We start from the raw sequence: 20,404 nt of genomic DNA, 5'->3' as shown, positions 1-20,404 counted from the left end.
GTGCCTGGCATTCATCCCGCAATTCCTCTAGTAGGTGTTCTGACCTTGGGGGAGCTATGATGGGGAGGGCTGAGATGTGCATTGTCAGAGGGAAGAAAATGTTCAGATTTCACAGCAGGATTTAGAGAAGCTTATTAAACAAATACCATCTTTTAAAGTTGGGGCTTTGTTATTACGAACACTAATGACATCTTTTAAAGTTGGTTAGGCTTCTCTACAGAGAGAGAGTCACTTGAACAGACAATTCAAATAGCAAAAATGATGCACATTGTGAAAAATAAGTCAGCCAGATCAACAAATAACTGTTACCGTGTTGAGCTGGTACCAACATGCCAATGTGACAAATGGCAGTGCTTGGGGACTGTCCCTTCCACGTCACTCGGTGCGAAGGTGAATCCATATGTTACATAGGGCATCACTTGAAACCATGCAATGAGGATATGCTGTACATCTACCCTGGCACTTTTGGGGAATAGTGCTATTTTAATTTACACTAAGGCAGGAAGACGTGTTTCGTTGTGACTCACAGCTTATTAGCACAATTAAATCCTCTAGTGCCTTTTATTCTCACAGGCTAAGGTGCCCAGCCCTAATGTATAAAGCTTTAGCATGCCTTTATATCATTTTCTTGCAAAAAAAACTAGATAGATAGATAGATGGATAGATGGATAGCTAGGTAGGGCCATCGCCTACCTCAAAAACAGCAACCATTTCAATCCAAGATTTTTCAGCTGGTTCACTGAAACTTCGAGATAGTTTGTTAAAGAATGTAGGCAGAATGAATTCTCAGTTCTTAGAAAACCATCGGAACTTTTAGTGAGAAGCTTTATTTCTGATTTCCTCTTAGCCATAATTTTTCATTAAAACTTGTGGGTGGGTAATTTTTAACAAATGTAGGAAGTTAGTGACAAATGATGTATTTTATCAGTAATCATTCCTTTTGAAGAAGTCAGAGGAAACTGATGAATCACTAATTTTGGTGGAATCAAGATTTTCTGCTAGTTTAGGTGACCCAATTTCAGAACAGATATCACACCAGAAACCTTCAGTTTCCTCGTCGGCAGCTATGTTCTAGGTAACAGTGTTCTTTTCTTAGATGATCTGGTGGTGTTTAAATGCTTTAAGACGTGTCCACATAATAATGAGGTCAAGATGTCATAGTGCAGTGGGGGTGATACATACAGTGGTGACAGTGGTGACCGCTCTGTGGACTTAAAACCTCCAAGGATGCCTCGCCCTGGGATCAGAGCACTGTGAGGTTGCCAGTGGATCCACGTGGAAGGACCCACATGATTCATTTGGGGCAGTTTAGAAGGTCAGTCCACAGTGGAGGGCATTTAATTACATTCATCCCAAAAGGTGCAAAACTGAGAGAATGAGAGGCACAGAGGGGAAACTAATTAATGTTCCATGTATTTGAGTATAAAGAGCAGAACTTCCTGCTGGAGCAGCTGAAAGCTCCAGGGATTCAGGGCTTCAGGAGGGAGCCTCCCCTACATCGTGAGCTTGGCAGTTGCCAACAAGCAAATCCGATGTGAAAATGTCCCGGTTTATTTGCAACTGTTCTAACAGATGGGAACATATGAATTTCTAAATTTCAAAGCAAATCCAAATGAAAAAAAAAATCATAAAATCAACTTACCACCTTTTTTATTTTGTCTTTGTGTCTTTAGCCACCTTGTAGTGATCCAGGTACCATTTCAGCAGCAGCACATAGCTACACACCTGTGTGCCACCCTTCATACCATGCATCCCAGGTGCTTTGCAACGCAGATAGAAGTGAGGTTTCAAAGCCAGGCCCAGCCCACCAAGCGCTCTTGAACTAAATTTCCTTTGGAGCTGAACTTCTCGGTTTAAACAAACAAACAAAAACCCATAGCTGAATTCCCTATTGATAAACAATCTGGTCATTTTTTAAATTGAACTTATCTTTTCGTATATGTTTTCACTCTTTATGCCTGAAATCAATTTTGATTTAATGTTCTCATTTTAAGTGACTTTCTCATTATATTTTGATGAGACAGCCCCTCAGTTGTAAAATGGCAGAGGGGATCCAGCATTATAATGAGTTAACCTGTAGAATGTGGCACTCTTAACCTAATAGCACCTTCCTGCATAAGACATTTTTTAATAGCTACAATTTCTGCAGTTCATTAATCTAATTCACTAGGAGTCTTCCATTAAAATATAGCCTCTTTAGGCTTATTTGACCAAATTCTGACATTAATTTTGTAATACAATTTGGTTGACTTGTTCAAGAAATTTAAGTGAGAAAATGTGTGGAGTACAACTAAGATTTATTTAGTCATTACTTGGTTCATGGGGGATGAAAAGCAATTATGATACTATTTTAACCTCCTTTTCTTATTGAGTGCTTAAATTAAACACCTCCATCCTCAGGTGATGGGAGAAATGAGGCTTTGCCCTCTGACCAGCTATGAATAGAAAACTTAACTGTAAAATTAAAACACAAAATAAAAACTACCTGTACTTATTCACGCAGTACTATTGCTTATGCCCTGTTTCCTTTTTCTCCTCCTCTTTTCTCCTGATATGTATCTTCTTAAAAGTGCCTATAAATGGTAAGTTCCCCCATGCGCCCACCCCATGGAGAAGGTGTGGAGGGAATGGGGGAGGGGGTGTCTTCTCTGTAGAACAAAGCCAGCTGGTTCTGCTGTGCGTTGGCCTGCATGTTAGCTCCTGTAGATCATCCCATGAGTGCTGTGTTGGCCCACCGTATTCTGTCCAGCTTTCTGATCCTGGAGCATGCGAAGTGACTCATCCAGCCAGGTTCCTTTCTCCCCACCTCCCGCCACCCCCCCCCCAGTTATCTTGGAGCTCATGTATCATGTCCACATTTTCATCGCTAGCTTTGTTAGCCAACCCATCTTGTGCACTTTTTCTTTGCTCACAGAACATTCATACAGAGTTGATTTCCATCATCATACAAACTAGTTCACGAATCTTCGGAAGAACACAAGACTGGTTTTGCACCAGGCCTTGATGAAGTTTCAGACTGAAACTTCGATGAACTTTAGCCCCCGAAGGCTAAAGGATTCTTACCAACTAGCTTTGGGAAAGCAAGAGATCGTTTGGACTGCTTTGTAAAAACAAAGATTCCTGCCGCATCCCTACTAGTATTGCCAACCCCACTGAAATCTCTAGACACTTAACTTTTCTTTTTTGCTGAGCCATCACGGGGATCGTGGCAGCCGTAGGTTGAGGGGATGTCAGCAGCCACTTCTTAGATTCTCGGCGACCCCGGTGTAGCCGCTGGTTCCCCTCACTTTTTCCACGGCCTTCTTTTTCCAGACGAGACGCACACGATGGCCAGTGACACCAGCAGCTTGGTGCAGCCCCACACGTACAAGAAGCGCGAGCCGGCCGACGTGCCCTACCAGACGGGGCAGCTGCACCCTGCCATCCGGGTGGCCGACCTGCTTCAGCACATCACGCAGATGAAGTGCGCGGAGGGCTACGGCTTCAAGGAGGAGTACGAGGTGAGCACGCGCCCCGCACCTGGGCTCCCCCTCCGCCCGCCTGGGCGCGGCGCGGGGGGTTGTGCGACATCTCCCCTAGCCGGTGGGGCCCACGAGGCCGCCAGGAAGGGACCAGCTGTTTCATCCCTGGATCCATTTCCATCCAGCGGCGAGACTTAACCACCAGGGGGATGTCCTACCTTACATGAAAAGAGGAGAAATACTTCTTCAGCTTTTTCTTTATTCTGCATAGATAACAGCATGAAAACAGAGGCCTGCCAGGCTCTCTTCGCCATTCCTCATCACCTTTCCTGGCTTTTCCTATAATAAAGTCTGATGTTAGATCCCAATAATTTTGATAGTTATCTCAGGAAGAAGCTGTCCAGCTAGAACAGTTGTAGGCCAACCAGCAACGCCTTGCATGGAGATGAGATGGCAGTAGGGGGACCGGCTAGTGTCACGGCAGTGACAGCTGTCACCCTACCGCCAGCCCAGGGAGCAGGTCGCTGTCCTGGGATCAGTGCAGGCAGCCCTTGGGGGCCTTTCCAGGAACAGCGATATATACTCTGGCACCATATATAAATGTAGGACTCACCCCTTTCACAGCCTCTGTCCTCAGCCTAATTCTGTTGGAAAGTCTTTCCCGAACTGAAGAGAATTAATTGATTTGAAGAGTCTGGTTCAAAAGAGCACACCTTCACTGAGTGTGTGTGCATGTGTGTGTGTGTGTGTGTGTGTGTGTGTGTGTGTGTGTGTGTGTGTGTGTGTGTGCGCGTATATGTGTGGTGAGGGGGGAGAAGGAAGGGGCTTGGATTTCTCTGTTACCTTATTAAGTAAAATTAGTTCACAATCATTGGTGAAGATAAAGTAGCAGCATGCTTACAGTAAAAATAGGATTAGAAAGCCACATGGCTTTTTAAATCTAAGAATGTGTTTCTGGTACTGCATCTACCTGACTAGCTCCTACTTGGAAAACATCTTGTCTGGAATTAGAGTATTTTTAAAATCTGTTTGTACCACCTCCCTATCCTTCGACATTCAAACTCTGCTTCTTTCTCCCCTTGGGGGGCCCTCGTGATGCCTCAGTTTTATGCCCCAGATGCTGCATTATCTTGGGTTTAGCTTAATTGTCCAAGGCTCATTACAGCAGTCAGAGCCCCACCACTGCTCTGCTTCTCTGAAGGCCAGGTGTTTGTTCAACACAGGCAAATACACAGACACACTTTGCTCTGCTGACACGTGTGTCCTCACGTATTACCAACGACCGCAGTTCAAGAGACTGCAAAGCCAAGAAAACAAACACAAACCAGGGCCCAAAGGTTTGATTTAAGTCCAGAAAATATTTCCAGATGAAGTTCTGCATTTTAGCCATCCTGAAATTCTTAGGTTTGCCTTTAGTGATTTAATTCATAATTCAGTGAAACTGACTGCCTTTGCATATTTCCTCCTGCACTTTTAAAGGCTGGCTTAGGAATTAATAAGATTAAGAGCAAGACTTCCAAAAGCATTAATATCTTATGAAAGACAAAATTAGATTATTGAGAAAATATAAGCCTAATGAATAGAGACAATGTCTTTAGTTCTATCCAGTCTTCTGAATGCAGATATTGCTCTAATGTTTATTAAACATGTTAATGTCAAAGAGATTAGTTATAGGCTCAACTAACAATTTGTAAAATAACCTGAGTCCAATTTTTCATGGACTATTTTAAAATACCTACCTTAGGACTTCTAATAACACACCATAGATGATGCGTATTTGAAAGTATGCAGAAAATCAGTTCCGATTCACATCTCCTGAAGAAATATGATTTATAAGTGCAAACTGAAACAGTGTATACTCATCTTAAGTGTGTTATAATTGATGATTAAGAGTTGTTATACTCTGCAATAAAATGTTGTATTAGTTACAGTTCAAAAAACACTTTTTCCTATGCTAGCTATTCAGTGGATCAGAGAAGACTCTTTCTTTTTTTAATGTATTTTATTGAAGTATAGTTGATTTACAATGTTTTGTTAATTTCTGCTGTACAACAAAGTGATTCAGTTATACATATATATTCATATTTTTTCACATTCTTTTCCATTATGATTTATCACAGGATATTGAATATAATTCCCTGTGCTATACAGTAGGACCTTGTTGTTTATCCATTCTATATATAACAGTTTGCCTCTGCTAATCCCAAACTCCCAATCCTTCCCTCCCCCATCTCCCCTACCCCTTGGCAATCACAAGTCTGTTCTCTATGTCCGTGAGTCTGTTTCTGTTTCATAGATACGTTCATTTGTGTCATATTTTAGATTCCACATATAAGTGATATCGTATGATTTGTCTTTCTCTACCTGACTTACTTCACTTAGTATGATAATCTCTAGTTGCATCCATTTTCTGCAAATAGCATTATTTCATTATTTTTTATGGCTGAGTCATATTCCATTGTATGTATGTACCACATCTTCTTTATCCATTCATCTGTCGATGGACATTTAGGTTGTTTCCATGTCTTAGCTATTGTAAATAATGCTGCTCTGAACATAGGGGTGCATGTATCTTTTCGAATTATAGTTTTGTCTGGATATCTGCCCAGGAGTTGGATTGCTGGATCATGTGGCAACTCTATTTTTAGCTTTTTGAGGAACCTCTATACTGTTTTCCATAGTGGCTGCACCAACTTAACATTCATACCAACAGTATAGGAGGGCTCCCTTTTCTCCACACCCCAGAGACGACTGTTTAAAACTAACATATACAGGTATCCAATCATCACATTATACACCCTAAAGTTACACAATGTTATGTGTCAGGTATATCTCAATCAAACTGTGGAGGGGGGGGGAGTAAAAACTTTTCAATGCCAAAATCATTATCAGCTTTTTTTAAAAGAAGGAAGGGAAAAATGAAAAAAGAGCAAATACCAGAGAGGAAAGCAGGAACAAATAGGAACGTGCTATTGGGAGAAATATGAGATGGAAAGTTCTGTTAGGAATAATCCTAGCACTCAGTAATTTTCAGGTTATTAAGTAGCCCCCCTCCTGGGGGCAGGGTGCGGATGTGGGTGGCAGGACCATGGGGGGACAGAGTAAACGGGACATGAGGAGTGATGCTGGCACAAGGGTAAATCTATAGAGTGGCCGCAGGGAGAGGGGAACACCTGCTCAGTTTCTCACCTACATCCCAAAGTCCTCCCTCTCCCTCGCCATCCTTGCCTGCACATGGCTGAATTACATGCCCACATCTTCCCTGGAGGCACAGCCACGTTTATGGGGATTAATGGGGCAGTGGCAAACCCCAGCTGCCATTATCCTGCTCTACTTTCTTTAGAGAAAAATCCCAGGGGATTTTTATTGCAGTGTGAATCTGGAAACATCCTTAAGCAGTTATGTTTTAAAGCCCAATCTGGCTTTTAGAACTCTAACCAAACGCATCTCTTTGAATCTTGCTGTGAAGTCTGCAACCTTCCCTCAAACCCACACCAAAAGTCAGGAGTGTGTGGCTGCCTGGTGTCATGTGAAGCTCGAGGATCAGATGGTAAGAGGCCATGGTTTGGGAAGAGGCTCTGGTACCAGACTGTGGATATTCCAGCTCAGCCTGGGCCAAGCTGTCTAACCTCCCGGGCCTCAGTTTCCCCATCTGTAAAATGGGATAACTGTAGTATCAACCTCATAAGAGTATTGTGAGGCTTGACTCATTTAATGCATCATAAGTACTAGAACTGAATCTGATATTCAGTGGCAGCTTTAGCTAATAAAAGAGGAAAGGACTAATTTATAATAGGATCCAAGGCAGGGCATTCACCCCGTGGTCTTTACAGGGAAACTGTGTCAATTACAATTTCAGTACCTCTCCTGTGTTCACACTCTGGATAGATAGTTCACTTACCATGTATCATCAAAACTTGCCATTAAAAAGTAACTTAAATAAATAGGTAGGTTTGACTCTGTGGACAAAGAGTTTGAGAACTGAGAAAATAAGTTAAATATTTTTTTTCTTTTTTAAAATATTGGCGTATAGTTGACTTACAATACTATATTGGTTTCAGGTGTACAACGTGGTGATTTGATATTTTTATAGATTACCCGTCAAAGTTATTATGATATTATTGACTGTATTCCCTGTGCTGAATATTACATCCCTGTATCTTATTCTTTTCTCTTTCTTACAGTTTACCAGATAAAATACAGTTTGCTCAGTTAAACCCGAACTTCAGATAAACAGAATAATTCTTTAATATAAGTATGTCCCAAATAGTGCATGGGACATACTTATACTAAAAACTACTCACTGCATATATGAAACTCAGTTAATATTTAAAAGTATATGCTGTCAACTTTTATTGTTGAAACAGTATTTTCATATCTAAGTTAGAAAAGTCCTAAGGGATGGTATAGCTACAGACCACAGAATACTATCTTTTAAACAATGGTTCTATGAGTGTCTTTGCAAGGTCGGATTTGGGGAAAAGCTTACCTTAAGCTGTGCTTGTTAGTTCACTGGAGAATACCAAGCACATGGGGTGAATGTGACACGTCTGGGTGCTGGGGACATGGAGGACACCAAGTGTCCTGCCCATCATATAGCAGGAGTCTCCCTCTGCAGGAGGAAGCAGTCATGGGGTGATTGTAGCACCTCTCATGAAACCTCACAAGAGAGATTTGTGTTAGTACTTTGAAGGCTGGGAGTGCAAGTCTGGGCAAGGATGACTTTTTCCTTGAAGGATGTGTTGGAGTTGGCCAGGGGAAGGCAAAAGAGTGGGATTCCAGGTAGACGCGGAAGCAAGAGAACGTGGGCAGTCAGCGTGCTGTCGTGAAGGGCCACGTGTGTCCTACCCAGAAGCCTGTACATCATTCTGGCCGCCGTGAGAAGAGAAGAAGAATTCAGGTAACTCATGCGTCTCATTCCTGTACCTGGAGGGAGATCTGTTCATACAAACAGCTTAATTTTTAAATGCTGTTGTATGCGGCACACAGGAACTGCTTGAAAGATAATAATCCACACCCAAAAAGTAAAGGGGAGATGGAAAATGTATTTACTGGGAAAGAGTAGTATGAACTACATCCCTTTCTCCCCATGCAAAAAAATGGAGTGCAGTGCTTGGCTTCCAGATTTGTTGAAGCGATGAATTACTTCAATTCGGAAGCATTTCTTGGGGGAAAACCATCAAGAAAGCCTCAGGTTGCCTCTGTGACTCAGCACAATCGCCCAATCAGTCGGTTTTCTTCAATCCATGTACGTTGGGAAACACCAGCCACTTAGACTGTAAAATACTTTTGAAATAGTGACTTTTTCTCTGTTGACCCTGTTTCAACAAATTCGTCTTTATCTTTCCCAAGACAGAGATGTCTGAAAACTGGCCTTAACCCTGGAAGGGTTCATTACCGCTCAAGTAGCCGACAGAAGTGTGTCCAAACCAGAGGGAAAACATGCTGGGGATAAGACAGAGCAGCACTGAGTGCAGATTTTTCTTGTTTGTTTTTGTTTTTTGTTCTAACAAGATCATCATATGGCATCTCTCACCAGGGAAGTGCAATAATTTTATTCAAAAGAAACTCAGACATGAATCACAGTAAAAAAAGTAAACAGGCTGAATTGAACAGAAAATGGCACGTTGTCAGCAGAGACTGGTTTGGGGATCTCAGGAGAAAGACCCAGTGGAAAGGGCAAGTTTGCTTACGTTGCTACAGAAGAGGAGCTGGTTCTTTCTTCCAAAAAGCAAAGATCAGTCTGTGCTAAGCCCTTGGAGGAGATCCGTGGGTTTACCAGAAGTGGAGAAAGGAGACAGCTGCGCTCAGGAAGCAGCGGAGGCCTGAGCGGCCGCCCCAACAGACTCCTGGGCCTTTATCACCTGGAATGAAAAGGAAGATTCTCCAGCTCTGCCCTGAGCCAGTAGGCCCTGCCCTAGATGTGGGAGCTGCTGCCCGCTACCTGAGTGGGACGGACGGGGTCCCAGCCTCAGGGGTGACCCTGCACAGTTGGAGAGTGAATTCCTGCCCCTCTGTCGTCCCCAGAAGGTCTTCTTTGGTCCTGGATTTTTGAACTGATCCTAATTGTCTTCCGGGATCGAAGCAGAAAAACATTAACCTGAAGTAGGAAAATAGTTGTGCAGTTCTGAAAGAATGTGAGTTGCTATCGTTGTAAAATTAAGATAAAGGAAGGACAGCAATTTAAAACTACTCCCACATAGGACCTCCTGAAAAACACTGATGGTACTATTTTATTAGCTAATAATTAATATTGCTCTGGGGCACAAAAATTTATTTTCCAATTACTAGATCTGAAATGTATAAACCTAAGTAACTCGTGGCAGCTACTTCTCAAAAAACTATGTGTGTGTGCATATATGTCTAAAATTATTTAGAAAAGCATTATCCTGACCCCACCTACTTTTATCCTGTGTGTTTCTCTATGGCACAAACACGGATGATTAATTTTATAATTGAACATGGAGACTGGTTTTTTGCTCAGTTTAAATTGGGGAATTGGAGGCTTTATGCCAAGATCTTCAGGCTTAAGTACAACCTATGCGTTTTTCCAAGGAACCTGGAGTTGTTTTAAACATGTCTAACTCCTAGTAGCTCCTTGTAGATCTTTTTAAAATGTATGGATTGTATATTTTCCCCTCTCATCCTTCCCCCTGTTTTCTAAGTAAAACAGCTGATTTTGTTCAATGTAAGCACAATGTTATATTTGATGGCTTTGTCTGTGTTTGACAGAGTGTGGTGAGCTAAGAAGGAATTGTCTTAGCGAAAAAAAGTCTCACTTGCCCTCCAAATCTGAGTTTCATTTTGGTTTGTTTTTTGTTTGTTTGTTTAATTTACTTGCCTCCCACCTCAGGGAAGCCAGTGAAAACTAAATAGAGAAAACCACTCCCTGAAAAACCACTTTCTCCGCATGGAGGCTGCAGCTCTAATTCCTGATGAGATGCCCTTAGACAGCAAGGCCCTGAGCTGGGAAGACAGGCCAGCATCCCCAGGTGCGCGGCAATGCCGCTGGGGAGAAGGGCGCCCTGTGCCTGGTCCCTCCCGGTACGGGGCTAGTGGGCAGGTACCTCTAGAAAAGTTCTAAGAATAGTGCCCAGCGGCCCCTTTGCTGGGTTTTGAAAACAGAGGCCGAGGCAGGTGGAATGAGAGGTGCTTTGTGTTCTTACCTGCTGGAACCATTGCCGACACAGCTGGCCCGTGCTCGTGGGTGGTCCAGCGTGGAGGCACCCCCTTCTGCTCACCTCCAGCCCGCACACTCTTCAGATGTGCTTTTCAGTTCCCGCTTCATATTCTGAGGCACCAGCTGAGTCCATCAATTGCCACAATCAGTGCAGGTTATTTTCTGTCCCACAGGACACAAAATAAACAAAACAAAACCATTGAAAGCCAAGGATGGGGACATGGGGGAGCCTTGGCAAGCTCTGCAAATACATTAAGAATCACAACAGCTGCGCCTCCAGTGGCTGCCGCAGCCACGTAAGTTTTGACATTTTTTTTTCCTTTAACTATTACGGTGATGCTGAGCCAGGTCCATGAGAAAATGATAAAAACTTCTATGTGAAATTTTGAGGCTGCTTCAAGCTGTTTGGGGCAAATCAAGTGTATGTGTTTATGAATACTTTCTTAGTAGATGAAAATCTCTGCGTATTTTAAATAACGCAACAGAGACGGTTGATTTTTTACTGTGAATACTCGGTAGATTTTTCACTAAACTACGAATATAAAAGTGTCTGTTTTATTTGTCGCGTGCTCCATTTTGTCATGCTTGCTTTCAGGACCTCTTATGTGTTAGCTGATTTTTTTAATCCAGTTTCCTTTTGCCCACACCCCTGATAATATCCTGGACTCAGAAAACTTCGGAAAATTTAGTTAAAAATTGTTATTTCCCACGACTCTCTGTTCCTCCCTCTGATTTTAGTTCATGGTGGTAGACCTTTTCCAGTTTGTTTGGAGTAGTTCTGTTTCACAGTCTGGTTTCCATTTTGAAGCTGGTCATTAGAACTGTCTTTATCTCCCCCGGGAGGAGTTAGGCGCTTTCCCCACTTGTTAACATGCTTTTAGTGTCGGATGCCATCAGTCACAGGACCCGGCCCAGAGGGACTGTCGGGCTGCCTGTATCCCACACCTGCCGACCTCGTGTGTATCTGGTATCAGCTGGATGCTGTCACCGCCTGCTAACCTGGTCCAGCTGGCTTCAGCACAGTGGTATTGCCCCTCCCCCCGACCTGCCCTCAGCACCTCCCAAGTCCTACCCGCCTCCCCTCCCGCCGTTTCCAATTCCATCCCTTCCTCTCCCAGCCCACCGGCAGCCCTCATCTCTTGCCCACCCCCTTGTAACTCTCCCCGACCTCATCTCTCGACATTTACTCTCCCCCTTCACATCTGCCCTCCACTCTGCAACCAGTTTTCTTTGGGAAACACAGATGTTATCACATGTGACGCTAAAACATCTGCTCCGGATTCTTTGCAAAATGAGGCCCCTCCTTAGCAGAGAGTGCTCAGTCCTCTGGGACGCGGCCCTGGGCCTGTTCCAGGCTGTCACTGTAACCACAGAAGCTTCCCGCCACGTGCCTCAGGGCCCAGCTCCTCTGAACCCACCCCCTGCCACCTTTCACACCCTCAGCACCTCGCATCTCTGGGCTGTGCTCCACGTCGTGGTTTCTGCCTCGAGTGACTCCCAGCTCCTCCTTCACCTGCCAGCTCCCTTCAGACCCAACATGGATGTTACCAGACACCAGGCCGTCCACGGTCTCATAGCTCTGCGTTAGAATAACACCGTGGGCGATAATAATACCGAGGGCAATGTACTAACTGATAATATGGTAAAGTGTATATTAATTGATTATCCAATAGATATTTGAGAAACACTGCTAAATATGTTACTTTACATTTGTTGAATTGATTTCTGTGTATTTCAACACATACACCCCTAGAAGGGGAAATGAAATTAAAGATGGATAGAACTATTACAAATAGACACTCAGAATGGTACACATCATCACGTAGGAGCCAGTGGATTAGCAATGTCCAACCAGGAAAAACTGTGCTGGGCAACTTGAACCTTACCAATACCCGTCACTTAAAAATGGGAAGAATGGGGCTTCCCTGGTGGCGCAGTGGTTGAGAGTCAGCCTGCCGATGCAGGGGATACGGGTTCGTGCCCCGGACCGGGAAGATCCCACATGCCGTGGAGCGGCTGGGCCCGTGAGCCATGGCCGCTGAGCCTGCGCGTCCGGAGCCTGTGCTCCGCAACGGGAGAGGCCACAACAGTGAGAGGCCCGCGTACCGCAAAAAAAAAAAAAAAAAGGAAGAATGTCATGGTTCCATCTGATCATTTTTACTCACTGAATGCCAACCATATGTTTTAAAAAATTAGGGTAAATATTTTTATTCCATATTTGCTTTCATTTCTTTTTTAATTCCTAATAGAAATAATGTAGAAATATCTAGTGACTTCAATGCATTTCAAACAGGACTATTGCAAGAGAGAAACTGTATGTCATCATACACAGATTCAAAGCTCATAAAGGTAATTTGTGTTATTATGGACGTATTTTCAGGGGGAGCAAGGTTTTGAGGGGTGGACTTTTCATGAAATCTTGCTTGGTTCCTAGAATGATGATGATGGTGTTGATGGTTAGACCTACGTTGGTCTACCCCCTAACCCTAATGTGGTAGCACTCTACAAAGATACACACACAGATAGAGAGAGGCACGTAGATATTTCTAACCACAATGCTCTTACACTGTTATCATACCCATTTTACAGATGAGGGAGTGACTCAGAATGTAAGTCATTTGCCCAAGGTCCTCCCACTTTGGAGTGGTGGGATTTAACTCCATAATCTGTTGACTCCAAAGACCACGTTCTTTTCCACTACACCACATAACTTCTTCATGGAACACCACGAAACACAGACCTACAGAAGTTAACCTTGGGTTTTATTGATTTGACTTGTGATTTCATGGCAGGAGCATTGTTTTACTCTGTGCAGTTTTATTTGCTTTGAAGTGTTCTGTCCTTTGGCAGAGGACAGAGCCAGCCCCGGGGGCCCCGCTGACAGCGCCAACTCTGGTTTGTTTCAGCATCTCAGCATCAGCAGATGCTGCCCCTTAACCTTGCTCAGCATCTCAGCTCCAAGAGCGCGGTCACTCCGGCATTGCTCCTGCTCTGGCTTTTCCTTGTCAAGAAATGCAGGGAAATTATTCTGCAAATATCAGCCAGTCTGGCTCGTCGGAAACCCACCAGGACCAAGTATCAGCTAAAATCAAGCTGCCGCTCTTAAGAGGCGTAGATCCCACAGGCTGTCTCCCTGGATTGCTGCACGACTGCCAGCCGACCCAGTAGAGGGAGGGAGAAGAGGAAATGTAGACGTGAGTTGTGTGTGAAAGCTGCAGGTTTTCTCAGAGGTCCTCTCTGGAAGAGATTCTGGAAGAGGCTGCATCTTTTTTCAATAAGGTGATTCAACACAACAGTAACACCCTTGTGAACTGGATCTCTGACCTCCAGGCAGGACCAAGATAACATGTCTCAGCTTCGACTAAATGATGCAAAAAAATAACCAGTTGAAAAGGCAATTATTCTTTTTCAAAGAACAGTGCTGGGAGGTAGCAAGGACAGTGGATTGGCCATGAGAAGACTGGATCCCAAGTCTTTGACCTGTCACATCACTGAAGAGTCTCGCTGAGACCCTAACCACAGACCCTTGAGCGAACCACTCACCTTCCCTGAAGCAAGTGGGTCAGTTCCAAAGACCAAGCACTTCCTAGAGTCTCTGTATCGTTAGTCGAGCCATCACCTTGGTGATGTTGGACTCCCAGTGTGGTTGACACATCTCCATGGATGGGATGTTTTTTGGCTCATGCTTCTCCATGGATGGGATGTTTTTTGGGTTGATGTATCTCCATGGATGGAATGTTCTCCAGTGGGCAGCCCTGACCAGCTGCCTGAGAACTGAAGCCTGGCGGTCACTGGTGTGTAGAGGGCCGTCACTTGGGACCCGCGGGCAGTTCTCTGGCCCCCTCTTGCCAGTTTTGAGTTTATTCAGCATTTCTGAACGAGGGAGTTTCTGTCCTGATGTGCCCTTCCTCTTTTTTCCTCCTCTCTTTTCCCTGTTTCAACCCCTTCCCACTCGCACTTCTAACTCCCACCTCATCTCCAAAAACACTGGGAAGGCCAAGCGGAGAGAGTGCACTAGTGACATTAGTACATTTTTGTATAATGTCCTCACTGTGTCTGAAAGGTGTTTGTGATCAGAATTCCATTCCATCTCTAATCCCCACTGTCCCCGTTTGTAAGGATCGTAAATAATAAGGAAATATATGGATTAAAAGTTTGGAATTAATTTCTTTCACATTTTATATTATATAAATCCACATTATTGTTACATGTCTTACATGTCTTTGGTCTTCAGACCAAAATAATATTGAATCAGAGGCCATAGCCTTTTTGACCTGTCCTGTCTCTGAAAAGAAAGAGAACATGCTGACTTTTCCAACTTCTTCTGAAAGAAAAGTAGCTTTAAATCCTCAATGGGCTTCACCTATTATTCAGCATCTTCGAAATTTTTTAAAACTTCTTCACTCCCTTTATCTTCCATTGTTGCCCTTTAGGGACACGTGGAAAACCTTTCATCTGTTTACTTCAGGGAAATTATGCAGGAGATACTGAATAATTATAATGCATTCAGTGTAATTATAAACATCTAGCATATGTTTTTATATGTATTGTATTTATGTGCTTTAGGTAATTATGCATTTGAGTTCTTTGCCAATTTTATGGCCAAAATATTTTACTTGGCTGATTACTAAGTGTATTTTAAGCTTACTTCTTGAAACATGAAGAGAATATACTATAAATCCAATTAACATAATTTATCTGCCTAAACAGAATGCTTGCTTTTATTTTTTTCTCTATTTTAATGATGAAAACCACTTGTAAGGATGCAGAGTAACAAAATATGTTTTTAAAGGTTCCCAAGTCCTGATTTTATCGTGTTTTTTTAAAAAGAATATTTTGAAAGAAATTTGAAATTTTAAGAAAAGTGTAAAGAAAAAAAAAAAGACAATAAAAATCACCCATAAACCTACTCTCAGTTTTCAGTAAGTTTCTATCCAATATTTTAATGCATTAGAATCTTTATATAAATCGTTTCATACCTTGTTTGTCTTTGCCATGAACACTGCTATGAGTAATTCTTTGGATTTACCTCCATTATTTTCTATAGATAGATTTCAAGAGGTGGAATTAATGCTTCAAAGTATATAAAATGCTTAAGTTTCTTTATGAACCTGTTATGTTGAAAGCTTGCTTTCCAGAAAAATTGAACCAGTTCACACACGCCGTTAGCACTTTCCGTGAGAATGCTTACCTCAACATACCAGCGCTCAAATAAGCATTAGTCTTTATTTTTTTTATCATCCTTGCCAGTTCGATAGGTGGAAAAAGAGTATCTCATTATTGCTCCATTTGAAACTGGACATGTCTTTATATGTTCACCAGCCACGTGAAAATTTTCTTTTGTGAACTGTTCATAAGCTTTGCCTGTTTTTTTACTAGGGTGTTAATGTCTCCTACTGACTTGTACGACCTCTTCTATGCTTGCTTTGTCCTTCTTTAAAAATGTATTGGCTGTCCTTAAGCTTTGTGCTGGCATCATTTTAGAATCACCTTGTCCATGAAAAATGGACATTTCATGAAGCTGACATTTTATACAGTCAGCTTCGTGAAAAACTCTGTAATTTTGTTTGGAACTGCATGGGATCTACTTCTAAAGTTCGGGAAAATTGACTTCTTGGCAACATTGGATCTTCATGTCTTAGTATGGTTTATGCCTCTATTTATTTGGATCTTCTTTTATATTTCTCAGCAGAGTTTCAAAATGTTCTCCATGAAATCTTGTACATCTTTTAGTTATGTGTACTTATTTGTTAAGGTAATAGTATCTTTTAAAGTTACATTTTCTTTTTATTGCAAGTATATAGAGTACATGTATAAATATAGAGAGATACAGGTAGATAAGTATATGTGTGTATACGTATGTGTGTATGTATGTATATTTGTGTATTGCTCCTTTGTCCAGAAACATTTCTCAGCAATCTTTATTTCATTCATTTCTCTGCAGATTATTCTGGAGTTTTCCATGGAGAAATCATGTCAACTTTCACTACTGACAGTTTTGTTTCTTCTTAATCCTTATACATTTATTTTTTCTTATTTATAAAGCTCACTAGAACCTCCAGTACAACACTGAATAAAACTTAGGTTGGCAAGCATCATTGTCTTGGTCCTGATTTTCAGAGAAAAGGCTTTTAATGATTAATAATTAGTCATAATTAGTTTAAGGATATTCCCTTCCATTTCTGGTTTATTAATACTGTTTACCATAGATAAATATTGAATTTGATAGAATTCTTTTTTAGCATTTATTGTTATACAAAATAATTATTTTATTTCTCTTTTTTAACATGTTAGTGTGGTGGGTTAATTAAGGTAGTTAATATTCTAATTTTGAACCAACCCTTCATTCCTAGGATAAACCTAACTTGGTCATGATATGTTTTAAATATTGCTGAAGGCTGTTCACTAATGATTTTTACATCTATGTCCATGAGTTACTAGTCTCTTAATGATCCTTCTTGTATTTTTATTTTCTCATTTTAGAATGAAAAATATATCTGCTTTTTAAAATGAATTAGATAGCATTCTGTGTTCTTTCTGTTCCCTTAAAAGAGATCATGTGAGATTCAAGTTATCTTTATTTTTTTTTAGATGTGACCTTTTTATTTTTTAATTGGAGTATAATTGCTTTACAATGTTGTGTTAGTTTCTACTGCAAATTATCTTTAGAACTCACCTACAAAACTGGCTAGGTCTGGCATTTTCCTCATGGTAAAATTTTTAATTACTGAATTTTTCAATAGTTATAAGACTATTCTGGATTTCTAGTTTTTCTTGAGTTAATTTTATAGTGAATATCTTTATAGAAATTGTGAATTTTGTCTAATTTACTCAAGGGTATACATTTGTTCATATTTTCTTCTTATCTGTCCTTTATCATCATTAATAGTATTTATTTGTGCCTTTTCTCCTTCTTCTTTCTTGACTATTCTTGCCAACATTTTGTTGGTTTTATTAGTTGTTTCAAAGAGATAACCTTTGACCTTGTGGATCTTTCATATTGCATGTTTTAAATTTCTGATATTCCTGATCTTTTTTCCTTCTACTTTCTTTGAGTTTATTCTGTTCTTATTTTTAAACAAGATGCTGAACACATTAATTTTCAGTCTTTCTTTTTTCTAGTAGAAGCATTTATTTATTAATTTTCCCTCTAAGTAACAGTCGAGTACTCTTATCCTTAAGTATTTTTAAATTTTCATTACTTCTTTGACCCATGCATTATTTAGAGCATGTGAGTGCATGAATGTGTGTGTTTTATTTCTCAGTGCATGGGAGATTTTTTTGGTTGTCTTTTTATTAATGATTTCTAACTTAAATGTATGCTGATTGGAGAAAATTCATTGAAATTTGTGGACATTATTTAGAGCCATCCACATGGTCAATTTTCTTAAATATTTTATGTATTCTCAACAACAATGTTGAGTGCCAAGTTCTGTGTATTCTTTAGACCACAGTTTTTAAAAAATTTGCTGTTCAGGGCTTCCCTGGTGGCGCAGTGGTTGAGAGTCCGCCTGCCGATGCAGGGGACACGGGTTCGTGCCCCGGTCGGGGAAGATCCCACATGCCGCGGAGCAGCTGGGCCCGTGAGCCATGGCCGCTGAGCCTGCGCGTCTGAAGCCTGTGCTCCGCAACGGGAGAGAGGCCTGCGTACCGCAAAAAAAAAAAAAAAAAAAAAAAAAAAAGTTTGCTGTTCAAATTTTCTGTATACTTACTAGCTTTTTGTCTGTCTGATCTATTACTGAAAGAGGTTAAAAGAAGTCATATATTTTGAAGATAAGTTATTAAGTAAATATAAGTTTAGAATTGTCTCTCCTAAGTGAATTGAACATTTCATCATGAGGCACTAATATCATTGTCGTTAGTTTATATTGTCTAATTTCAATATAACTATACCAGTTTCCTTCTAATTAGTATTTTCCTGGATATATTTTCAATCTCTCTATTTTAGTTGTGTCTCTTGTAAACAGCATATAACTGGATTTTTTTTTCTGAATTTTTGCATTTTATTTTTTTTTTATACAGCATGTTCTTATTAGTTATCCATTTTATACATATTGGTGTATATATGTCATGGATTTTATTATTTCAGCTTTTACCTTTAAAAGTCTTACAGCTTTTACCTTTAAAGTCTACTAATTTACAACTTAGTGTATTTTTAATTTTCTGCGATTACTGATTTATTTGAATTCATTTCTGCCACCTTATTTTGTGAGTTATGTTTGTTCTACTTTTTCTTATGCTTCTTCCCCCCACCCCACCTCTTCTTGCCTATTTTTAATTAGTTAAATTTTTGTCTCATTTTATTTTTGTCTACTAATTTGGAAATTATACACTTTTTTCTTTTACTAGTCACTATAGAAATGTTAGCATGCATATTTTAAAATCTATAATTAATTGCTTAACCTTCTCCTCTCAGATATCTTTCCTCCCCTATAAATAGCTCATGATAAGGAGATTCTCTGAGAACAAAGATTCCCTGGGATTTGTAGCATCTACAAGGTGGTATTTCTTTAATTTGCTCATTCATGCATTCAGCAGATGTTACTGAGGACTCTCAAAGCTAGACCTTAGGATTAAAAAGATAAGTAAATCTTGGTTGTCGTTCTTAAGACCATCTCTTTTTGTTTTCTCCTCCAGGAGTAATTAGGCGCCAACCAAAGACCACATATCTTTCTTACATCCTAAAACCATGTTTTCAACCTGGTCGTCATGTAGTTCCAGTGGCTGCAGGGTTGCAGGCTAATAACCATGGTGGCGTGCTTCCCGTGCAGTGGGGCCTCTGCCCTCCTTTGCTGTTGATTACTGATGGCATCCGTTACTGATGGCAATCGTCACTCTCAGCCACCACCTTCCCATTACCAGAGATCCTTTCTGCTGTAGCCACTTGTGTTTCTCCCCTCTGATTGCAGACCCCCCAGTTCTGCTCATCGCCTTTGCACACAGGATGTACATGTAGGTGGACTGAGCATCCCTGTCTGATTTCCCTTTCATACGGGGATCTCTCTGGTCCTCATCATTCACGTGAGCCCCGATGTCCCTCTGAATCACAGTGCTTTTGGAAGATGGGATAGTATGTCCCGCTCCCTGTGCTTTGTCACCTCTTGTTCCTGCTTCCCTGGGCTCGCCACCCCTCTTCTTTCTCATCACTGCCTGCAGCCTGGACGTGAGCCCAGCACACACATCTCCCATCGCAGCTTTGTTCCTTCCTCTCTTCCTTCCACCGCTGGGCCTTCGGAGCTGTGTATAAAAGCTCTAATTTATTTTTTTGGTGTTTTCTTCTTCTTTTAATTTATTTTGTGGAAGTCTAGGTGATTTACAATGTTGTGTTAGTTTCTACTGTACAGCAAAGTGATTCAGTTTTATATATATATATATATATTCTTTTCCATATTCTTTTCCATTATGGTTTATCTCAGGATATTGAATATAGTTCCCTGAGCTATACAGTAGGACCCTGTTGTTTATCCATTCTATATGTGCTAGTTTGCATCTGCGCATCCCAAACTCCCAGTCCATCCCTCCCCTGTTCCCCCCACTTGGCAACCACAAGTCTGTTCTCTATGTCTGTGAGTCTATTTCTATTTCATGGATAAGTTCATGTATGTTATATTTTAGATTCCACATAGAAGTGATATCATATGGTATTTGTCCTTCTCTTTCTGACTTACTTCGTTTAGTAGGATAATCTCTAGGTCCATCCATGTTGCTGCAAATGGCATTATTTCATTCTTTTTTATGGCTGAGTAGTATTCCATTGTATGTA

General features: G+C 41.2%; 1 protein-coding gene across 5 annotated transcripts in view; it reads left to right on the top strand.

Annotated features, from left to right (window-relative positions):
• PTPRM (protein tyrosine phosphatase receptor type M) overlaps nucleotides 1-20,404 on the top strand; it is an 805,568-nt gene that overhangs the window by 651,631 nt on the left and 133,533 nt on the right. For 3 of the 5 annotated variants that reach the window (XM_028480386.1, XM_028480384.1, XM_028480381.1), the window contains one exon: nucleotides 3,313-3,500. In XM_028480386.1, the coding sequence (XP_028336187.1) occupies nucleotides 3,313-3,500 (188 nt within the window). Of the gene's footprint in view, nucleotides 1-2,570; nucleotides 2,583-3,312; nucleotides 3,501-20,404 lie in introns of all 5 variants that reach the window. The other 2 variants (XM_028480385.1, XM_028480380.1) reach the window with 1 other exon arrangement.

This window comes from Physeter macrocephalus, chromosome 19 (assembly GCF_002837175.3).
Source record: "Physeter macrocephalus isolate SW-GA chromosome 19, ASM283717v5, whole genome shotgun sequence".
Taxonomy (NCBI): domain Eukaryota; kingdom Metazoa; phylum Chordata; class Mammalia; order Artiodactyla; family Physeteridae; genus Physeter; species Physeter macrocephalus.
The sequence above is the reverse complement of the archived record's forward strand: the minus strand, read 5'-3'. Positions and strand labels throughout refer to the sequence as shown.